This window comes from Nelumbo lutea, chromosome 5, assembly GCF_056320005.1.
Source record: "Nelumbo lutea isolate HS-2025 chromosome 5, American lotus-T2T, whole genome shotgun sequence".
NCBI classification, from domain to species: Eukaryota; Viridiplantae; Streptophyta; class Magnoliopsida; order Proteales; family Nelumbonaceae; genus Nelumbo; species Nelumbo lutea.
Window position 1 is genome coordinate 78,629,494 of NC_142688.1, and position 24,146 is coordinate 78,653,639.

At 41.9% G+C, this 24,146-nt stretch overlaps 1 protein-coding gene across 5 annotated transcripts in view; it reads left to right on the forward strand.

Annotated features, from left to right (window-relative positions):
- Positions 1–24,146, forward strand: part of LOC148853017 (potassium channel KOR2-like) — a 124,879-nt gene that overhangs the window by 87,070 nt on the left and 13,663 nt on the right. Inside the window, exon 13 of one of the 5 annotated variants that reach the window (XR_016099950.1) lies at positions 4,076–4,145. The exons of 3 other annotated variants lie outside the window; for them this stretch is intronic. Coding sequence is in view for 1 of the 2 variants with exons in the window: in XM_088947791.1 (XP_088803917.1) it covers positions 23,555–23,645 (91 nt within the window). In the remaining variant the exon portion in view is untranslated. Of the gene's footprint in view, positions 1–4,075; positions 4,146–23,554; positions 23,692–24,146 lie in introns of those variants that run through there. One more of the 5 variants, XM_088947791.1, reaches the window with a different exon arrangement.

A 24,146-nucleotide genomic window follows, 5' to 3' on the forward strand; every position in this document is an offset into this window, starting at 1 on the left:
TCGGTTAACCAAACTGCAGGCCTTCTTTGTAAACCAAACTAGTCTTTTGTTTTTGGAAAACCGAAAATCGAAACTAATTAGTTGATCGGTTTGGTTCTTCGATTTTTCGAATTTTTTAAATTTACAATATATATCATCAATAAATATATAATTATATAATATAAATACTAGAAATACATGTAAATTATTATATTATAAATAATATATCTTAGGACTTTTTACAAAATAAATGACCAAGTTTGGTCATTTGATAAAATCAGTTATGTTTTTAAAATAATGATAAAAACAATGAGCGGGACAAGAAAATCATTTTCTTCATTGACCAAATTGCCCCTTTAAACCTGAGATGATCGAAGTTACTATTCATTGTCTTCCTCCTCCCAACACTCAAACATAGAACATAGCGGTATATCGTCGTCCTGTACAAACTATTATGGGTAGTAATGAAGTTATCCTTTTTGTTTCTAGAAAAAAAAAATTATTTTACAATTTCAAAACTTATTCCCCTCCCAAAACCGAAATCGAGTTTTATTTCATCCCCTTTTGCTTTTCAAACCCTAGCCTCCTTCCAATCTCCCATCCCCGTAGAACACCGATTCATTGTACCAGTGAACCCTAGCCTCCGTTATGACGCTCTCCACCAGTTCCACCCTCCTAGTCCTGACCACCACCTTCCATACTTCCCTTTCCCTTCTTCTCAATCTCTTATCTCATTCTAAGAAGTAAGTTCGTTCATCTGTTCTTCCTCCAAGACCACCACAAAAGGAAGGAGTTGAATAAGGATGTCTGGTTGCCGCTCACAAAAGGACGAAGAAACACTCGATGCCGAACACCTGAATAGTGTCAGAGGTTCCTCTAGTCGCATAAGGAGGAATGCCTGAATGCTCTAAACCATTGATTGCCTATGTTTCTAGGCTTGGTTGAAGGCTCTCTATTTTTGGACTTGGTTATTGCCTTCACCAATCACTACCAACTGCCGTTATTATCTCACTCAAAGGTAACAATCTAAGGAAAACAACAACCATCTTTTGTCATCAACATTCTTGAATGCTTACATTGTTTTTGCAGTTTGTTTATATGGGCTTCAGGGTATTACGACTTACCTTTTTTCCATTTCACCAATCACCTCCAACGACAACTAACTAGCCGGTGAATTGGTTAGCCAATTTACAATGGTTCGGTATCAAAAACTTAGTCCCGAACCGCGATCACCCCTAAATGTTAACTTCCCCTTAGTCACGTAGCTCCTGAGAGAATAATGTAAACAATTGTCTCATTTTGTTAGTTCTATTTTAAATTTCTACTTAAAGGGGCAATTTGGTTTGATTGTCGGATGAGTGTGGGAGGAGGAAGACAATGAACAGTAACTTCGGCCATCTTAGATTTAAAGGGGTAATTTGGTCAAAAGAAAGTGATTTTAATGTCCCGCTCATTGTTTTTGTCATTATTTAAAAAACATAAATGATTTTTTCAAATGACCAAACTTGGTCATTTATTTTGTAAAATGTCCTATGTCTTATATATTATAAATATTTATTTATATAATGCATATATATTTATGTATATAATATATGAAAAACATATATAATATATGGAATATATATATATATATACACACTAGTCGGTTTGATTAAAGTTGAAAATTACACCTACAGTAACTCAAATAATGCAAGAAAAGAAGAAAAGAGAGAAAGAGAGAAGAAGAAAAGAAGTTTCAGCAATAGGTTGTGGAAGAAAAAAAAAAGGGAAGAGAGAAAAGAGGAATTTGAACCTCTCTCTAGCCCCCTTTCATCACTTTTATTAATAATTCTAAGTCTGATTTCAATTATTAGGATGCCCTTATTGGGGCGGCCAACACTAAAGAGATAATTAAAGAAAATAAAAGAAGGCCCATAAGGCCCATAACTAAGAAACATAACTTTTAAACACTACTTAAAAGAAATAAAGAACACTAGGGCCCATTTGGCCCATTCTCACTACACTCTACCTCAAGCTAAGCATAGATGTCAATCATGCCCAGCTTGCTTACATAATGTTGAAACTTTGCCTTTGGGACTCCCTTGGTTAGAAAATTTGCTAGCTGCTCTTTTGATGCAGTGAAAGGTAGGCACACCTCTTCTGAAGCCACTCTCCAGTATAAACTGTCTCTCTACTTCAATGTGCTTAGTTCTATAATGCTGAACTGGGTTGTGAGCAATGTTAATGACAGGTTTGGTTATAACAGTACAACATCAGTGGCTCATCACATGAAACACCCATCTCATTAAAGGAGAGATCTAAGCCATAACAACTCAAAAACACCATGGGCCATAGCTCTATACTCTTCCTCAGTTGAAGATCTAGCAACCATTGACTGCTTTTGCTTCTCTAGGAAACAATATTTCTGGCTACCATAGCACAATATTCTGATGTCGATCTCCTGTCATCCACATTTCCTGCCCAATCAGCATTTGTATATGCTTCTACCTTCATGTGTCCATGTTTAGCAAATAATATACCCTTACTGGAGGTTTCCTTGAGGTAGCATAACACCCTTTCTGTAGCAGCTATATGTATCTTTGGGAGCATGCATGAAATGGCTGATGACACTCACAGCTTATGAAATGTCTGGACGAGTCATATATAGATAAAGAAGCTTCCCTAGTAATATCTAAAACACTCCCCCGTCAGCTAAAAGTTCTCCATCATTTGCTGAGAGTTTATAATTAACATCAATAGGGGTAGAACCAGGTTTAGTACCAAGTTTTCTAGTCTTGGTAAGAAGGTCTAAAACATACTTCCGTTGAGAAATAAAGACACCTTCCTTGGACCTAGCGACCTCAATGCCCAGAAAATACCACAACTCCTCAAAATCTTTAATTTCAAATTCAGAACTAAGAAACTTCTTGAGAGCACTAATTTCTTTTGTATCATTACCAATAACCACATTATCATCTACATAAACTATAAGGAATGTCACCAAAGTGCTTTTTCTCTTAACAAAAAGGGTATGATCTGATTGAGTCTCAGTGTAGCTGAATTGAACAAGAGCAGCCCTAAACCTGTCAAACCAAGAATATCCCAAGTATTGTTTTTATGAATGACTTCTATTTCAGTACTCATAGCATCCTTCTAATCCGGTGTGGCTAAGGCTTCTGAAATAGACCTTGGGGTGGATTGAGAGGAAATGGAGGCTAGAAAGGCATAGTAGGATGGGGACAAAAAGCTGTAGGAAAGGTGTTTAGAAATACAATGAGTTGTACATTTCCTCTTACCTTTTCTCAAAGTAATGGGTGGGTGATGGACATGTCCTCTCTTCAGTAATCGGGAGCGCCTGAGTCTCAATTGGAGGTGTAGGATCAACCTGTTTTTGTCTTAGCCTTTGTCGTTGGTACTACCTCTGGAGAATAGGATGAGTGGAAACAACTGGAGGACTAGCAGGAGGAAGGGGAGGAGTAGGAGTGGAAGGCCACAAAGGAGAAGATCCCTCCACAGGAAAGGGGGTAACTGTGGAGGGTTGACAGAAGACTCAACTGGAGTTGGCAAAGGAAAGGATGAAAAAAACAACTTGAGATATCTCTCCCCTTCAGAAGGATGGCCATAAAAAGGAAGTGACTCTACAAAGGTAACATCCATGGAAACAAATCAGGTGCCACTAATGGAATCAAAACAACAGTACCCTTTCTGTGTGGAGGCATAACCAAGGAAGATACACTTCTGAGCCTTGGGGTCATGCGTCTTTTGGAACTAGGAATGTGGATATAACAAGTGCAACCAAAGACCATCAGAGGAATAGAGAAAATCTCAACATCAGGAAAGAAGACTCCAAATGGAGATTTTAACCCAAGACTCAAGAAGGCATGCGGTTAATAAGGTATGTTGCTATTAAAAGTGCATCACCCCAAAACTTCACAAGAACATGTGTAGCAAAAAGAATGCTCCTTGTGACTTCCACAATGTGTTTGTTTTTCTCTCCACTACTCCATTTTGTTGTGGAGTGTGGGCACAAGAAATCTGATGAATAACCCCAAACTTCTCAAGATAGGAGTTCTCAAAATCTTCCCTAGCATTGTCTAATCAAAATATTTTGATGCAGGTATTAAATTGAGTATGTGTTCATGGAACTATTGCACAAGTTTAGGCACTTCAGTCCAAGAGCGCATAAGGTAAATCCAAGTATATCATGAAAAATCATTAATAAGCAGCATGAAATATTTATACCCACCCATACATGGTAAATGGTAAGGCCCCCATACATCAAAGTGAATACTATTAAAAGGAATAGTTGATCTTCTATTACTTGAAGGATAAGTGCTATTACAATGCCTTGAGAACTCATAAGACCCACAATAAAGAATTGTAGACTAATTCCTTTAAATATTTCTAAAAACAACTAACTCAATGAAGAAAAGGGCAAGTGGCCCAAACGACTATGAAATAACATAATACGACTAGTGGACTCTAAAACAAATGTAGTTCTCGTAGGTTGTACTTGGCTTTGCTCAGGCATGTCTAACAGATAGATCCCATTCGCCTTATGGCCACTCCCAATCACCTTCTGAGATTCCCTGTCTTGAAAAACACAATATGAAGGAAAAAAGGTTACACTGCAATTCAGGGATTTAGTTAAATTATTAGCTGAAAGCAAATTGGTATTAAGTTTTCCTGCATCCACCTTTCATAGGTAGGATCATCCTCCTCTAGTTTCTTCTTGCTCCTGGTAATATAACTCCATTTTCCTCTACTACACACATGTATCTTAATAGATTGAGACCAAGCTAAATAGTTGGTCTCATCTAGCTTCACAGTAGTTACAGCCCCAAAAAGATTCTCCACTGACCCCCCCCCCCCCCGAATGTCCAAACCCGAATTTTCCTCTAGTTTGCTCCATTAAGTAAATGGATGCAAACGAAAATCAAATTAGGGCTTTACTAGGTTAGATTCCCCCCCCCCCATGTCCAAACCTGAAATCTGTGGAATATTTGCTCTCTCTCCTCCAGTTTCCTCCATTGAGTAAACGGATGCAAATGAGAATCAAATTAGGGCTTTATTAGGTTAAATTTACTGTTCTAAGCAAAGAACAACCTCTCAACCACCTAAAATTAGGGTTTTACAGGGTCCTACGAGATGGGGAGAAAGAGAGAAACTTTAACCGCCCCTTCTAGAGGTTCTAGAATTCAATCCAACCAAAACCGCCCCTAATAGAAATCAAAAGGCTTACCTTTGATCCCCAAGCGTCTAGTTCAAACTATCTTTATGACATGTAACAAGGTTTCTCCAGTTATCTAGGGTTTTTGAGAAAAATCTCCAAGAACCTGCCTTGGGCTTCAACTAAGAATGAAAAACCTCCACAAAACTCTCTAAAAACCTTCCTAGCTGAGCTGCATAAGTAGCTGATTGATCAACCAATCAGTTCTCCATATACACTATGTATGGGCAAAGAAAGGAGAAAAAAGTTGAAAATGAGAACCTGGTACACTTACTGTAATTCAGATAATGCAAGAAAAGAAGAAAAGAGAGAGAGAAAGAAGAAAATAAGTTTCAGCAATAGGTTGTGGAAATAAAAAAGAAGGGAAGAGAGAAAAGTAGAATTTGAACCTCTCTCTATAACCCCTTTTCATCACTTTTATTAATAATTCTGTCTGAGTACAATTACTTGGATGCCCTTATTGGGGCGGCCAACACTAAAGAGATAATTAAAGAAAACAATAGAAGGCCCATAACTAAGAAACATAACTTTTAAACACTACTTAAAAGAAATAAAGAACACTAGGGCCCATTCTTACTATACTTAATCTTGACAGCATGGCCGGCCAGAAATAAGAGGAAGAGAAGAGAAGGGATTTGCAATGTAACAGTGCTGGCGGCGCCAGCCTTTATTATAATATATATAGGGTGGTAGAAATAACAAGGGAAAAGACCCTTGTGCCCCTGAGTACAATAACAGACATAACAGAAGTGAAAAAACGAAATAAAAAACACAATTTAACTAGCCAAACAGACCCTAACACCAACAACTAAATTATTTTAGTGCTCCCCCTCAAGTTGGAGCATAGATGTCAATCATGCCCAACTTGTCACACAAATCTTTGTGCCGCACATGATGAAGACCTTTGGTGAAGATATTTGTAAGTTCTTCTAAGCTGACATATGGTGTACACACTTCTCCATTTTCAAAATTCTCTCTAATAAAATGCTTGTCCAATTCAATGTGTTTTGTCCTATCATGCAGGACTGGGTTAGCAGCAATATTGATGGTAGCTTTATTGTCACAGTAGAGTGACATAGGATTGCTCACTGGGAAACCCAGTTCACCTAACAAATTTCTTATCCACATGATTTCAGCAACCCCATGAGCCATCGCTCTATACTCTGCTTCAGCACTAGATCTAGCCACCACACTTTGTTTTTTACTTCTCCATGTGACCGGTTTCCTCCTACAAAGGCACAACACCCACTGGTAGACTTTCGGTCATTGACTGCTCCTACCCAATTTGCATCAATATATACTTCCACCTTTAAGTGACCATGTTTCTGTAACAACAAACCAGCTCCGGGAAACTTCTTGAGGTATCTCAAAATCCTCTCTACAACTTCAAAGTGAGTTGTCCTAGGGTTGTGCATGAATCGACTAAGGACACCCACTGCATAGGCCATATCAGGCCTGGTCATAGACAAATACAAAAGTCTCCCCACGAGTCTCTGGAACTTCTTCACATCTTTCAAAAACTCTCCCTGACTGTCTCCCAGCTGATCATTAGATTCAATTGGTGAGTCAATTGGTTTTACCCCCAACTTGCCTGTATCTTCTAGTAGATCTAGTACATATTTCCGTTGGGAATTAAAGATGCCCTTGTGAGAGCGGGCAACTTCAATTCTAAGGAAACAACGTAAGGGGCCTAGATCTTTCACCTCAAATTGAGTGGCTAAGAATTTTTTTAGTCTCCGTATTTCAGCCTCCCAATCTCCTGTGATCACTATGTCATCCACATCAATAAGAGCTGCAATTTTACCTTCACCTCTTTTCACAAATAGAGTATGATCTGACCGGCATTGTTTGAACCCCATTTGTTGAACTGATAAATGGAACTTACTAAATCAAGCCTGAGGTGATTGTTTCAACCCATATAAAGATTTTTTTAACCTGCACACCTTTTGTTCACTGCCTTTGGCACAGAACCCTGGAGGTTGGGTCATGTACACTTCTTCTTCCAAGTCACCATTCAAGAAAGCATTTTTGATGTCCAATTGGTGAAGTTCCGAGTAAAGATTTGCTGCCAATGAAAGAAAAATCCTGATAGAGTTCATCTTGGCTATAGGAGCAAAAGTCTCTACATAGTCCACTCCATATACCTGAGTAAAGCCTCTTGCTACCAGTCGAGCCTTGTACCTTTCAACAGTTCCATCAGCCTTGTGTTTCACTGTGAGCACCCACTTGCAACCCACTGGTTCCTTCCCTTCAAGAAGGTCTACCAACTCCCAAGTGCCATTTTTGTGTAAAGCATCAATTTCTTCCTGCATTGCATCTGTCCTTTCAAATTTAGACAAAGCTTCTGCCACATTCTTAGGAACGGGGACACTGTCCACAGAAGAGAGAAGGCACGGTATGAAGGTGAAACATGATCATAGGACACAAAATTAGAGATAGGATGATTAGTGGTACAAGACCTAACACCCTTTCTCTCAGCAATAGGAATATTAAGATCATTGATGACAGGTGAATCAACATTTAGAGGAACAAACATATCAACAGGAGCAAGTGTACCTAGCTGATGAGACGGATCAGCCTTGGGTGAATCCGACGATGTTGGTTGCATAGTGTTAGGTTCCACGGCTCTTGAACTCTACTGGCTTTTATGGCGACGATGAAAAACCCGGAATGGAGGAGGATCGGGTAAAGGAGGTAGTTGAGTTTGAGTCGCTTGTTTCTCCTCAACCCTACTCTCCCCCTGAGGAGAAACCGAGAAAAAGGTTGATTCTCAAAGAATGATACATCAATGGAGACTTAGTACTTGCGAGAGGTTGGATCATAGCAGCGATACCCCTTTTGAGATAAAGGGTAACCAAGAAAAACACAAGGAATAGCCCGAGAATCAAGCTTACCGCGAGTAGGGGACAGGTTATGGACAAAGCAACAACACCCAAAAACACGCATCGGAATGGTGGACAATAGGGCTGTAGGGAACAAAAGCTGATGTGGGGCCTTATACTCTAGTAGCCGAGAGGGCATGCGATTGATGATATATGTAGCACACAAGACTGCATCCATCCAAAACCGTTTCGGCACATTCATATGAATTAATAAGCCACGAGCTACTTGGAGAAGGCGGCGGTTCTTCCGTTTAGCCACACCATTTTGTTGGGGTGTCCTGGCACAAGAGCTTCGCTGAAGTGACCCACTCGAAGCAAAAAACTCCGTGAGATCACTATGGAAATATTCCTTCGCATTGTCCGACTAGAAGATATGGATTTCCGTTTGGAACTAAGTGAACACCATGCGTTGAAAATCTTTCACAAGTTTTGGCACTTCATCTCGAGATCGCATGGGGTAAACCCAAGTGTATCTAGAATAATCATCAATCAAGGTAATGAAATACTTATAGCCAGTTTCAGTAGGTAGAGTAACAGGGCCCCAAACATTAGAATAAACAATATGAAATGGAAATTCAGATCTTTTATTTCGCAAAGGTAAAAAACCTCTACAATGCTTACTCAATTGACAAGTCTAACACTGTAACTGACTCATTGACAAGGACTTAAACAACTTTGGAAACATAACATTTAATGACTCTGTTAGTGAAGGGGTATTTCGGTCTTTGTACTTGTTGAGAATGTTGATGTGCACTGTTATGTTAGTTCGAGTGCTTCTTACTTAAAGAAGGGCACTTAAGTCTTTTCCAATAAGTTAATAATATAATAACAGGTCTGGCCGAATCTAGGGATAACTTCTTTCTCTAATTTGAACCAGCCTTTCTCTCTTTCCTCTCTTTCTCTCTTCTTCTTTCCTCTCCTACTTGCTGTTTACTTTACTTTACAGTCAACGAACAAGACAGAATTCTAGGGCAGGTCAAACTTCAACAGACTCAAAAGAAAGATGATCTAGACGATTATGCCATAAATAGGCTTGACTTTCACTGGATAAATTCATGGACTCTGTAGCCACAAGACCAGCATTATTCTCCAACACGTAGAGGCCATCCACCATGCTTCCTCTACCAATCGTCTTCCCCGAGGCCAAATCCTGAAACACACATGTAGACAGAAAAAAGTGACTGAGCAGTTCAAGGAATGAGTTAGACTACTAATGGACAACAAATTAGTAGGTAATTTTGGAACATGCAGTTCATTAGGAAGGGTAAGGCCAAGTGGGAGAGGTATGCTACCTCGGCTAGCTATGGTAGGAAAAGAACCATCAGCTAGTCTTACCATATCTCTCCCAGAGAAAAGGTTATATGTCTGAAACAAATTTGACTTACTGGTCATGTGGTTTGAGGGTTTGGAGTCAATAATCCAAGGAGAATCAGTGTTATGAGATGACACATGGAAGGCTATGGCAGCATTACCTAATGTAGACGCAAACGAGGTAGAGGGGGTAGGATCATAATCCATCTAGCGGAGAGTCCTACCATACAATTCCAAATGTTCACAAAAGGAGTTGATAATATCTTCCTTCGGGTCAGAACTGGTATGCCTCTCCTGAGTTACCAAAGGACTAGTCTCCATCAATGCCATATTAGCTGAGTTATACCTTTTTTTATTCTGCTGGTTTGGTTTCTTGCCTTGATCAGGTGTCGAATTCTTATCCAAATCTTGTGCCCATTTAGGTTTTCCATGGAGATCCCAACATGTATCTCTCGTGTGTCATGTCTTCTGGCAGTGAGTCCACCAAAGTTTGCTCTTATCATTTGTTTTTTTCTGAGAGTCTCCTTTTGTAAAACCACCTCCGACATTTGTATCTGAATTTCCCCAGACAGCTAGGGCAACTAACTCCCCTTCTACACCATTTATCACACTTCTACTCTCTTCTGACTGCACCAAGGCATACACCTCCTGAACTGATGGCAAGTCTTTACTACCCAAGATCTGCACCCTGATGGACTCATACGAAGGATGCAGCCCTAGGAGGAAGGCAAAAGCTCGTAGCTGAGATACAAGCGACTTATATGCCTTTGCATCTTCATCACACTTCCAATTCACATTCTGATAGTGATCAAGTTCTTTCCATATCAATGCCAAATCAGAATAGTACATCGAGAGACTCCTCTCCCCCTGCTTGCAAGTAGAGGATTCAGCTTGCAATTGATATATCTTGGCATAATGTCTCTGCTCTGAATGAAAGAACTGTCGCCTTTTTGAAGTAGCTCATGGCTTATTAATTCATATGAATGTGCCAAAACGTTTTTGGATGGATGCAGTTTTGTGTGCTACATACATCATCAATCGTATGCCATCTCGGTTACTAGAGTATAAGGCCCCACATCAGCTTTTGTTTCCTACAGCTCCATTGTCCACCATCCCGATGTGTGTTTTTGGATGTCGTTGCTTTGTCCATAACTTGTCCCCTACTCGGGGTAGGCTTGACCCTCAGGCTATTCCTTGTGTTTTTCTTAGTTACCCTTTATCACAAAACGGGTATCGTTGCTATGATCCTACCTCTCGCAAGTACTATGTCTTCATTGACGTATCCTTCTTTGAGAATCAACCTTTCTTTTCGGTTTCTCCTCAATGGCAGAGTAGGGTTGAGGAGAAACAGGCGGCTCAAACTCAACTACCTCGTTTACTTGATCCTCCTCCATTCCATGTCTTTCATCGTCGCCATAAAAGCTAGCAAAGTTCAAGAGCCGTGGAACCTGACACTCTGCAACCAACATCATCGGATTCGCCAAAGGCAGATCCGTCTCATCAGCCTGGTACACTTGCTCCTATTGATATGCTTGTTCCTCTCAATGTTGATTCCCTTGTCATCAATGATCTTGATGTTCCTATTGCTAAGAGAATGGGTGTTAGATCTTGTACCACTAATCATCCTATCTCTAATTTTGTGTCCTATGATCACATTTCACCTTCATTCCGTTCATTCCTTTCTTCTGTGGACAGTGTCCCCGTTCCTAAGAATGTGGCAGAAGCTTTATCTAAACCTGAATGGACAGATGCCATGCAGGAAGAAATTGATGCATTACACAAAAGTGGCACTTAGGAGTTGGTTGATCTTCCTGACGGGAAGGAACCAGTGGGTTGCAAGTGGGTGTTCACAGTGAAACACAATGCTGATGGAACTATTGAAAGATACAAGGCTAGACTGGTAGCAAGAGGTTTTACCCAAGTATATGGAGTGGACTTTGCAGAGACTTTTGCTCCTATAGCCAAGATGAACTCTATCAGGATTCTTCTTTCATTGGCAGCAAATCTTGACTGGGAACTTCACCAATTGGACATCAAAAATGCTTTCTTGAATGGTGACTTGGAAGAGGAAGTGTACATGACCCAACCTCCAGGCTTTTGTGCCAAAGGTAGTGAACAAAAGGTGTGTAGGTTAAAAAAAATTTTATATGGGTTGAAACAATCACCTCGGGCTTGGTTTAGTAAGTTCCACTTAGCAATTCAACAGATGGGGTTCAAACAATGCCAGTCAGATCACACTCTATTTGTGAAAAAAGGTGAAGGGAAAATTGCGGGTCTAATTGTGTATGTGGATGACATAGTGATCACAGGAGATTGGGAGGCTGAAATACGGAGACTAAAAAAATTCTTAGCCACTCAATTTGAGGTGAAAGATCTAGGCCCCTTACGTTGTTTCCTTAGAATTGAAGTTGCCCGCTCTCACAAGGGCATCTTTAATTCCCAACGGAAATATGTACTAGATCTACTAGAAGATACAGGCAAGTTGGGGGTAAAACCAATTGACTCACCAATTGAATCTAATGATCAGCTGGGAGACAGTCAGGGAGAATTTTTGAAAGATGTGAAGAAGTTCCAGAGACTCGTAGGGAGACTCTTGTATTTGTCTATGACCAAGCCTGATATTGCTTATGCTGTGGGTGTCCTTAGTCAATTCATGCACAATCCTAGGACAACTCACTTTGAAGCTGTAGAGAGGATCCTTAGATACCTCAAGAAGTTTTCTGGAGTTGGTTTGTTGTTCCAAAAACATGGACACTTAAAGGTGGAAGTAATTACTAATGCTGATTGGGCAGGAGCAGTTGATGACCAAAAGTCTACCAGTGGGTATTGTGCCTTTGTAGGAGGAAACCTGGTCACGTGGAGAAGTAAAAAACAAAGTGTGGTGGCTAGATCTAGTGCTGAAGCAGATTATAGAGCGATGTCTCGTGGGGTTGCTGAAATCATGTGGATAAGAAATCTGTTAGGTGAATTGGGTTTTGCAGTGAGCAATATGTCACTCTACTGTGACAATAAATCTGCCATCAATATTGCTGTTAATCCAGTCCTGCATGATAGGACGAAACACATTGAAGTGGACAAGCATTTTATTAGAGAGAAACTTGTAAATGGAGAAGTGTGTACTCCATATGTCAGCTCAGAAGAACAACTTGCAGATATATTCACCAAAGGTCTTCATCATGTGTGGCACTATTATTTGTGTGACAAGTTGGGCACGATTGACATCTTTGCTCCAACTTGAGGGGGAGTGTTGAAATAATTTAGTTATTTGTGTTAGGGTCTGTTTGGCTAGTTAAAGCTTTTTTTATTTTCTGTTATTTCTGTTATTGTACTCACTTACAACAAGGTTACTAGAGTCTTTTCCCTTCTTATTTTTGCCGCCCTATATAATATAATAGAAGTTGGCACCGCCAGAACTGTTCGATTGCTCCAAACCTTTTTCTTCTTCCTTTCTTTCTTCTTCTTTTCTTTCTTCTTCCCTTCTCTTCTCTACTTCCTCATATTTCAATCGAATTTATTGCCAAGAGCCAGCTTCACCCCAATTCTATTAGGACCCTAGTCGGTACCATTTTGTTCTGTCACCACATCGGCTTCCCCTTAGATATTTATACTTTCGCCAGCATATGTCAACTGAAAAGGAATCCCCCCGAGATGTACAATTATTATTTGTCCTACAGCTCTGGCTGCAAGCTACTAAGCGGCTTCCCTTCCAAGGTCCAAGACTGGAAGAGCAAGTATTTCTTGGATCTCAATGACGGATGGCCGTTCTCTACGGCTTGGAAAGAAGGCACCAGGGATGCCTGAGAGGAGACCCTAAGTGAGCGAATGCATGCAAGGGTGCAAGTCTTAGTGAACAAGAGGTCGCGGCTAATTGAGTTCTTGGCCGAGGAGAAGCTGACCCAAGCTAGGATGAGTCCTCCGGGTAGGTTGTCATTCCCAAACTTAGGCATTTTACCTCTTTTATTTCTCTTTCTCCTTTTTTTTTACTCAGCAGTTTGGCTCACCTTAGTTTTCTTGTGCAGGAGACATGCTAGGCGTACCTACTTTGGGGATTGTCCAGGTAATGAAGAGAAAGAAGAGGAAGGTAACTTCCCAGGTGTCCCCTCAGGTTATTGCTCTCGAGCCTACTCGGCGGAGTGTGCCGAAGTCATGCCGGTAGTCTACTAGGTAGAGGAAGATCAACCAGAAGGGGCCACGTCAAGATTCGATGCCGTCTGGGCTCTCGAGGAGAATTAACCACCTCCTGGGGCCGAGGTGACCGCCACATCGGATGCCGAGGCCAGGACCGATGGACTTCCAGACGGCTTTGGAGAAGAGCCAGCAAGTCATCTTTTCTGAAGAGGTCGCGAAGCTTCACAAGTCGCACCCCGGTCAGCTTATTGGGAGAGTCATGCTCTACCTTATGGTGGTAAGGGTCCAACCGTCTCTTTTACACTTAGCGTGATCATCATTCCTTACTGGTTTTTGGCTTTTCTTCTTTCTCAAGTGAACACCCTAACACATGCTTTGTTAGGGCAGGCCGAGGTGGGCGTGACGAAGTTCAAAGTCTTAGAAGAGGTAACGGAGTACAAGATTCGTCTTAAACGGGCTGCCGAACTTGTCTCCAACTTGAAAACCAAGTTGATACAGGAACGAGGCAAGAGTGGCGACTTGGTGATGAGGGTCAAGAAGTTGCCTGGCGAGCTAGAGCACAGACGCCACTAGTTGGAGGAAAAGGAAGTCAAGCTCGCAGAACAACGGTCAAAGTTCCTTGAAGACATCCATGCCACCAAGGCCCGCACAATCCAAGAGCATCAATCTTCCCTGGGATTTCTAAAGGACAGGGAGGAGTTTGGTACGGGCGCCTCCCATCAAGGGTTCAAGCTATGCCGAATGCTCATACCCTTAGTATGTCTGAACTTCAACCTGGGGAAGTTGAAGAGCTCAGCATTCACCAACAAGATGATGACCTAGATTAATCAAGAGCCAAACTCTGAGGAGGAGGAGGCCGAGGGTGGTTCAGGAGATGGTGCTAGTGCTAGCATCAAGGGAGCAAACACTAGTTTAGGGGCAACAAGGAGCCCTAAAACATCTGATCTCATTGCCTCTTCACTTGGACCCCCCGTTCAAACATCATGTATCCTGAGCCTCCGAGCTCGACTTGCAATGTTCTCCCCGCCTTTTTTTGCAATGCTAATGTAGACTGCCCTTTTTTTTACTAGTAGCGACATTTACTTTTCTCCAACGTGCCATGCCCCCCTATGTTTTTTCTTTTCCCATCTTAGAAAATTGGCTAAGTTAAAATGTTTGTTGAGGTGTCAGGGTGTATCTAAGCCAAGGTGCTAAAAGCAAATCGGCGTTATAAATTCAGCTATCAAAACGTTGCCAAGGCACTTGAGTGATGCCGACCTGAGCAAGTCAACCACCTACCATCGATGTGTTATGTGATCAACTTGAGGGTGTCTTTTTTCCAAGGAGCAATTTGGCTTCCCCTTCTTTTTTTTATCCAATTGCTAATAGCGTGGGTTGGCTCGACCAGGTTTCCGAAGTGGGTGGTTTGGTTCATGACTTAATAGCTCGTCAGTTGAGGGGGCAACTCACACTTGGAATTTTTCTTTGGACTTGAATGTATGTGGTTCATAATTGTGATGAACTCTTAGACGTAATACCTCCGTAGGTTGTCGATATTCCATACGCAGGGGACCTGCCTCCCCTCAAAAGTTTCGAGCACATACATTTTGAGTCCGATCACTTTACTTACCCTTTAAGGGCCTTCCCAATTAGGACTCTCAACTTTCACGAGTCGGACTCAGGCGCCATAACTTTCTTGAGTACCAAGTCGCCAGCTTAGAATTGGCATCTCTTAACTCAGGCGTTATAGTATTGAGCAACTCTCTATTGATATGTCGTGATCCGAATGTAGGCTAAGTCATGAACTTCCTCCACTAAGTCCAGGTTAGTCAACATCGTCATCATTTTCCTCTTCATATGCTTCAGAACGCAAGGTAGATACCTTGATCTCATTGGGGATGAGGCCCTGGTATCGTATGTCTAGTTGAACAGGGTCTCGCTTGTTGCCATCCTAATCATCGTTCGTTATGCCAACAAGACGCTGGGCAACTCGTCCACCCACAAACCCTTAGCTCGAGAAAGCCGAGCTTTGAGTCATTGCAAGATAGCTCGGTTGGTCACTTCGGCTTGACCTTTTGCTTGAGGATGAGCCATTGCGGTGAAGTTCTACTAGATCCCCGTCTTGGCACACCGGTTCTGAAATTTGATATTTTCGAATTGCTTCCCATTGTCACAGATCAACGTGCAAGGGAGGCCGAAGCAACAGACTATATTTCTCTAGAAAAAGCCCTATACATTCCAAGCTATGATGGATGCTAGTAGCTCGGCCTCTACCCACTTAGTGAAATAGTCCACTACGACAACCAAGAACCTTCTCTGCCTGGTTGCTGGTGGGAAGGGGCTGAGTGTATCGATCCCCCACCGCGCGATTGGCCATGGGCTAGTCAGGTACTTTAGATTGGTTGCAGGCTTCCGAGGTATGTTAGTGTGTTGTTAACACTTGTCACAAGGCCTTTTGGACCAGGAGACCTTCGTGGATCTCTCGTAGCACCTTAGCAAGCTGCAAACAATGCAGGTAAGGGAGCGTGAATAATTTGTGATACAGTTGCTCGCCTATAGTACATAGCGAGCCAACTACCGCTCTACCCTCTGTGTTGCGCAGTGGTTTGCTGGTAGGGTCCTGCGGCATAGGTAGTCAATGAACAGATCTATCTAGCTTGGTTCTGCTGCCATGATGGGAGCGACCTCCTTTTGCCACCTTCTCGATGCTTGGACATGGGCATGTCTTCAATGTAGACACTAGACAATCCTTCAAGTTGTGTCCGTCGCACCGTCCAGCTTAGAAAACGCATCGGCCTCGGCATTCTCGGATCTCGAAATTTGTTGGATGTACAACAAGCGGAAGTTCAGCAGGAGCTCTTTGACCTTGGGCAGGTAGGCCAACATAACAGGCTCTCGAGCTTCATACAACTCATTTACTTGGTTGACTACCAACTAGAAGTCATTGTAGATGAAGATGTGCTTTGTGCCGACCTCCTTGGCTAAAGATAGGCTCATGATTAGTGCCTTGTACTCCGCCTCATTGTTTGATGCTCAGAACGCAAACCGAAGAGCGTACTCCAACTTGACCTCACATGGTCTGAGGATGATTAGTCTAGCCCCACTTCCTCTTTGATTGGATGAGCCGTCCACCTGGAGGGTCCAAGGCTCTTCATCCCAGGTCGGGATAGGCGTTGCATTGGTAGAAGTCTCCAAGGTGATCATAGGTTCTCCAATTTCAGGGGCCTGCATGATGAATGTGCACTCAGTGACAAAGTCAACCAGGACATGGGCCTTTATTGCTGGACAAGGCTCAAGTCAAATTTTGTATTCACTGAGCTCGATTGCCCACTTCGTCAATCTCCCTAACACCTATGACACATGATTTCTGTGTGACAGTATGATAGTATGACACATGATTACTATTTATGACACATCTTTTAGTAAAAAATCCGAAAGATTCAACAAAAACATCAAAAGATCAGGAAATTTAAGGATGACAATATGACACATGATTTCTGTTTTAGAAAACAAAATTACTTTTTATAGTTGTTGAAGTTTGACCTGCCCTAGAATTTTGTCTTGTTCGTTGACTGTAAAGTAAAGTAAACATCAAGAAGTAGGAGAGGAAAGAAGAAGAGAGAAAAGAGAGGAAAGAGAGAAAGGCTGGTTCGAATTAGAGAAAAAAAATCTCCCTAGATTCGGCCAGACCTGTTATTATATTATTAACTTATTGGAAAAGACTTGAGTGCCCTTCTTTAAGTAAAAGGCACTCGAACTAACATAACAGTACACATCAACATTCTCAACAAGTACAAAGACTGAAATACCCCTTCACTAACACCACTAACACTCCCCCTCAAGCTGGTGAGTATATATCATATAATCCCAGCTTGTTACATATGTAGTCCACTCTCCCCCGAATCAAACCTTTTGTAGACAAGTCTGCCCACTGGTTTCCCATACTAACATATGCAGCTTCTATCACCCCATTCAGCACCTCTCTCACAAAATGACAGTCAACTTCGATGTGCTTGGTTCTTTCATGAAACACTGGATTGGAAGAGATATGAACCGTTGCCTGATTGTCACAATAGAGCTTCATTGGAGTACTAATGTCATATCTTATCTCCTGCAGAAGGTTCCTCAGCCACACTAATTCACAAGCAGTATGTGCCATGGCCCTATATTCTGCTTCTGCACTGCTTCTTGCCACAACTGTTTGCTTCTTACTTTTCCACCTTACCAGGTTACCCCCCAGAAAGGTGCAATAGCCTGTGGTAGATCGTCTATCAAACATAGAACCTACCCAATCAGCATCGGTGTATCCTACTACCAGTTTTCCACCACTCCTGTACAGCAAACCACGACCAGGAGCTCCTTTCAAATACCTCACAATCCTTAACACTGCATTCCAATGTGGGACCAAAGGTTTCTACATGAACTGACTCACCACACTAACCGCAAATGAAATATCTGGCCGAGTAATGGTTAGATAGTTTAGTTTGCCTACAAGTCGTTGGTATCTACCAGGGTCTTCAAATACTTCACCTATATCACTGCTCAGCCTCGTATTTGTTTCCATAGGTGTCTCAGCCAGTTTAGTACCCAACAACCCTGTTTCTTCCAATAAATCAAGCACATATTTCCTCTGACACAAATTAATGCCATGCTTAGATCTTGCTACCTCTATGCCCAAAAAGTATTTCAACTTGCCAAGGTCCTTTGTCTTAAAGTGTTCCTGTAGGAATGCCTTCAATCTGTCAATGCCCATTTTATCATTCCCAGTCACAACGATATCATCCACATACACCACCAATATTATTTTGCCTGCCGAAGAGTCAAAACTGAAGACAGAGTGATCAACTTGGCATTGTTTCATATCAAACTTCTTGACCACCTCACTGAACCTACCAAACCATGCTCGAGGGGACTGTTTAAGTCCATAAATAGCCTTCTTAAGTCTACATACCTTACCATCCTCCCCCTGAGCAACAAACCCGGGTGGTTGCTCCATGTAGACCTCCTCGAGCAAATCACCATGCAAAAAGGCATTTTTGATATCTAGCTGATGGAGAGGCCAATCATACATAGCTGCAAGGGAGATGACGACACGAACTGACCCTATCTTAGCAACCAGGGAGAATGTCTCTGTGTAGTCAATGCCATAGGTTTGGGAGTACCCTTTGGCAACCAGTCGCGCCTTCAAGCGCTCAACACGACCATCTGGCAAGTACTTAACACTATACACCCACTTACAACCGACAACCTACTTCCCAGGAGGAAGAGCGGTGAGATCCCAAGTGTGATTATGATGCAGAGCAGAGAGCTCTTCTTCCATAGCACGGCACCACTCTGGAGAGGTAAGGGCTTCCTGGACATCCTTAGGAACAACCACGGAGGATAACAAAGAGATGAACTGGCGATGGGAGGTGGAGAGGTGGGTAAGTGAAACAAAATTGGAAATAGGGTGAAGGGTGCAAGTACGTTTACCTTTCCGGAAGGCAATAGGAAGATCTAGGTCGGAGGCTGGTGTCGGAGCTGGAGCTGGATCTGTCGACGGTGATGAAGCTGGAGGAGTTGCAGCCGGTACACGCGGGCGATGTGTATACACGTGACTGGAACCAGAGGAGGTGGATCAGCCACAGGAAGAGGAAGAGGAGGTGGTGATGTGGAGGAAGTAACAGCACCGGACCCCACGAAGAACGGAGTAGACTCGAAAAATGTAACATCAGCACATACCAAGGAACGACGAGAACTGGGATGATATCACTTGTACCCTTTCTGAGTTCGGGAATAGCCAAGGAAGATACACTTCAGGGAACGTGCATCTAACTTGTCAATCTCGGGACCCAAATTATGAACGAAGCAGACACACCCAAATACCCGAGGAGAAAGCGGAAACGGAGACATATTGGGGAATAAGACACTAAAAGGAGAACGACCATCAAGGATAGACGTGGGCATCCAATTAATTAAGAAACAAGAGGTGAGCATTGCATCGCTCCAAAAGGTTTTGGGAACATTCATGTGGTGCATGAGGGAGCGTGCTGTTTCTACAAGATGGCGGTTCTTTCTCTCAGCAACCCCATTTTGTTGTGGAGTGTAGGTACATGAAGTTTGGTGTATAATGCCATGTTGGTCCAAGTATTCTTGAAAAGATGAAGACAAGTATTCACGACCATTATCAGAACGGAAAATTTTGATGTGAATGCCAAATTGATTTCAGACCTTAGCATAAAATTTCTGGAAGATGGCAAATAACTCACTTCTTTCTTTCATTAAATAGAGCCACATCATTCTTGAACAGTCATCAACAAAAATAACAAAATATCGGTATCCATTATATGACATCACTTTATAAGGACCCCAAACATCTAAATGAATTAAAGAAAAAAGACTCGACACACGGTTATCGACCCTAGAACGAAAGGGAACACGATGGTGTTTCCCAATTTGACATGACTCACAATCTAAAACAGAAAGTTGACTCAATGAAGGGACTAAGGACTGCAACACTTTCAACGAAGGATGACCAAATCTACAATGCCACTGGAGAGCAGAAATGGATGACTGAAGGGCCGTTGACGTTCGTCCACCACCATCAAGATAATACAGTTCACCGGCTTCATGCCCTCCACCAAGCTTCATCCCCGTCTTGAGATCCTGAAAAATACACATAGAAGGGTAAAATGTGATGGAGCACTTAAGGGACTTGGTCAGCTTACTAACAGACATAAGATTAAATGGAAGCTTAGGTACATATAAAACAGAGGATAGGAATACAGGGTCTAGGTCAACATTACCAACACCACAGATAGATGATGATGTGGAGCCATTAGCAAGGGTAACAGATTGTGATGTTGAGCAATGAGTGAGAGATAAAAACACACCTGGAGTTCCCATCATGTGATCGGAGGCTCCAGAGTCAATAATCCAGGAGTTGGGTGTGGATGCCAAACAAGCCATACCTGAGTCTGCAAAGGAAGCTATGTTCTGTTGCGACTTGGATTGAACAAACCTCTCATACCTCATCCCGAGGAACACTCACCATCGCCTTGCTTGGACCATCTGAGGGAGTAGAAGGCATCGGGTCAGCTGACCCGTTCTCCTGTCTAGAACTGAAACTGGTGTCACTAGTCATGGCATGGTTGGCCCACGTCGAGGGAGGACCATGTAAGTCATAGTAGTAGTTAATGGTATGTCCATCCAAACCACAATGAGTACACTTCCGTGGACCCGAGCCATGTCCTCTACCACGAGCTCCCCCTGAATCTCTGCCTCCAGTACGACCACCACCACGGATGTGTAGATCCACCCCTACCACTCCTGCCAGGCTGGGCTCCTCGAGCCCCACTTCTGCCACCTTGACCTCTCGACACTGCAAATTCTGATTTATCGGAGACATTAGAGTCCATAGATCCAATGGAAGCCCTTCGAAGACGAGCAAACACCTCCTCTAAAGATGGAAGAGCAAACCCCCCTAGTATCTGGGCTCATACTGGTTCATACTCAAGACTTCAGCCCCGCCAGAAACCATGTCACATCAAGCTGCTCTCGCTGTTGCTGTTGAACTTTGACATCTGAAGTGAGAGGATGATAGACATTTAACTCATTACGGATATTCCTCACACTGGCATAGTACTCCTCAAGGCTCTGATTTCCCTGTTGCATATTGAAGTATTCCTGATACAGTTGATATACCCTAGTGGTATTATCCTGACCTGAATACAGTTTTTTAGCATGATCCCACACCTCTTTGGTTGTGTCAAGAAACATGAAGTTCACACTAATTTTGGGTTCCATACTGTTCCACAACCATGTAATGATCTGTGCATCTTCCTATTCCCAGTCTTCATACTCCTGAGAATTAGCGGGGGATTTCTCCTCTCTTATATGCTTCACTTTCTTCTTCGCCTTCAGAAAAACCTCTACAGACTTGGCCCAAGGGACATAATTCTCTCCGTTCAGTTTAATGGAGGTCATTTGGACATTTATGTAGTTAGTAGATATCATGACACTAGGTTTACTATCACTATTATCTGCCATTGTCGAACTCCCTTATCACTGAATTCTGAGCACTGAATTATGAGCACTAAACACTGCACACCACACAGACACTTCACCGAAATCTGCACACTGATTTCAACAGTAATAAATGCTGAAAGCTGCAACACCACAAACCCTACTTACCGAAATCTGCACACTGATTTCAGCAGTATTAAATGCTGAAAACTGCAACACCACAACCCCTACTCACCGAAGTCTACACACTGATATCAGCGATATCAAATGCTGAAAACCACACTTGTAGCACCACCAACCCTAATCCACAACTACAGGAAGTTTCACCATTAAGTAGACACTATTGCCCTTCGAATCACACACAAACCAGAATAAACCCTAGCATACTGCAATCTGAAAACCCATCATGCGAACTGTACTACACCTCTCATGTATTCCATAACAGAAAAATATGCATAAAAAAAACTTTACTCATCGCCTGAAGGCCAACCACACGAAGGGCTGAGACACCACTGCACCACACGTACCAGCCCTAACTAGGGCTTAGAAACCACAGCAACCAATCACCAACGACACAATCGGAGGCATAGGAACCTCCTTGGGAAGAGGGCGATCACTCCTTTTCAGCCCTTTTCCCAGTCTCCAACTCACAGCTGAGAAACCCAAGAGAAACCCTAATTCGAATGCGCAGAAGACAGAATTCTAGCAAGTCTGATTTGGTGAACCTCACTCTGATACCATGTTGAAGTTTGACCTGCCCTAGAATTCTGTCTTGTTCGTTGACTGTAAAGTAAAGTAAACAGCAAGAAGTAGGAGAGGAAAGAAGAAGAGAGAAAAGAGAGGAAAGAGAGAAAGGCTGGTTCGAATTAGAGAAAAAAAAAAACTCTTTTTAGATTCGGTCAGACCTGTTATTATATTATTAACTTATTGGAAAAGACTTGAGTGCCCTTCTTTAAGTAAGAGGCACTCGAACTAACATAACAGTACACATCAACATTCTCAACAAGTACAAAGACTGAAATACCCCTTCACTAATACCACTAACAATAGTAAAACTTTGACTTGCCGTTTTTAATAAAATCTAGTTCTGATAACAAGAACCCTAAGAGGAGAAAGATTTAGAATAAGGAGATCAAACCAATAGGACTTACAAGGGGCAATCAATAACTAAACAATAATTGAATGAAAACTAACCAAAGCAATAGTAGTCTTCTTTTTTATACAATTTAGAGTAGTTGATCAAGACTACAATCAGTCTTGAAATCCGAAAGTAAAAAGAAAGATTTCAGATGGAGAAAAGAAGAAGAAAAGGAGAAAGCAGAAGCACACGAAAGGTTTTAGAAAAGGAGAGAGAGGGTCGAATAGAATCAATCTGCTGACCCACTCTTAATATTTATATGTTTACTAATTGTAAAAAAAGGCTGAATTGCCCTTTAATGCTTACATGGCAAATAAACTAATAATAAAGCTGAAATAACAAGCTGTAACAACAAAACTGAAATAACTACCAACTAACACTGACATAACTAACAAAGAATACATGCTGTACTGCCATACGAACACAGTGGGGACCACAGCCGTGGGGTCCACATTAGTGTTTTCTACATTTAGTAACAATTATCTAAGAATAAATTGAAATCTAGTGTCAAAAGAAGAGAATAGCAAAAATAAATGATTAAGAGAGAAATGGAGAGCGAAGAGAAAATGAGATCATGATGGTCATAATGACCCCCCCTCCACTCTTATATAGTTGCTGGAAATATTTGTAAAATTATTGTTGAATTTTGGGCTGATATAACATGTTTTTTATTTATATAGCATAGTTAGGGAGTTATTGGGCCTTAAGCCCATTAGTTTACATTTTAAGTTAAGAGTATTTTTTAAGTTCTCACAAGTAGTTGACTTACTAAGGACATACTTGTCTTTGTACTCTCTTTTTTATTTATAAGTATATAATCTAATTAAAGGGGCAGCCACACCTAATTCTGAGTTTCTCCCATTCTCTTCTATCTCTCATCTCTCTCTTTCTTAGTTGAAACCTTTTCTCCTCTTTCTTTTACAGTTTTTATATCAAAACAAGTTGTCCAAATCTTTCTACTTGGTATTTGCGCAAGTTTAAACACTTCTTGAGCTGCTCCATCATGCATCCCTAGATCGGTCGACTGCATGATAAGGTAAAGGGCTAACTGAAGAGTTCAGGTAAGCCTAATTTTTGAATTTTTTTGTGGAATTGCAATCCCTTGTAGCTAGTCTAGGGTTTTACACCAAAATTAGGAAGAACTGGAGAAAGGGGGAGAGTCCTGTTTTAGTAGGACTCTTCAATTTTGACCTAGGAAGTGGCATTCTAGTTTTCTAGGGTTCCTTGAGGTTTTCTGAAGGGGGAGGTTCAAGTCCCAGCCCTTTTGGAGGTCTCTAGAGGGAGCGACAACCTCTTCTCTCTCTTCTACCGCTCCTACGAAAAAATGAATCTTTGGATAGAGGGGCTTCTAGGGTTCCAAGAGGGTATTTAAGGTTTCTAAAGGAGATGAATACCTTTTCTTCATCTCAAATTGATTTCTTGACCTATTCTGAGAGTTATAGAGGTTTGTATAGTTGAAAACAAATTTTCAGGGGAAATGGGATTCGGGGGAGGAGGTGTTGGAGACCTCTTCAGG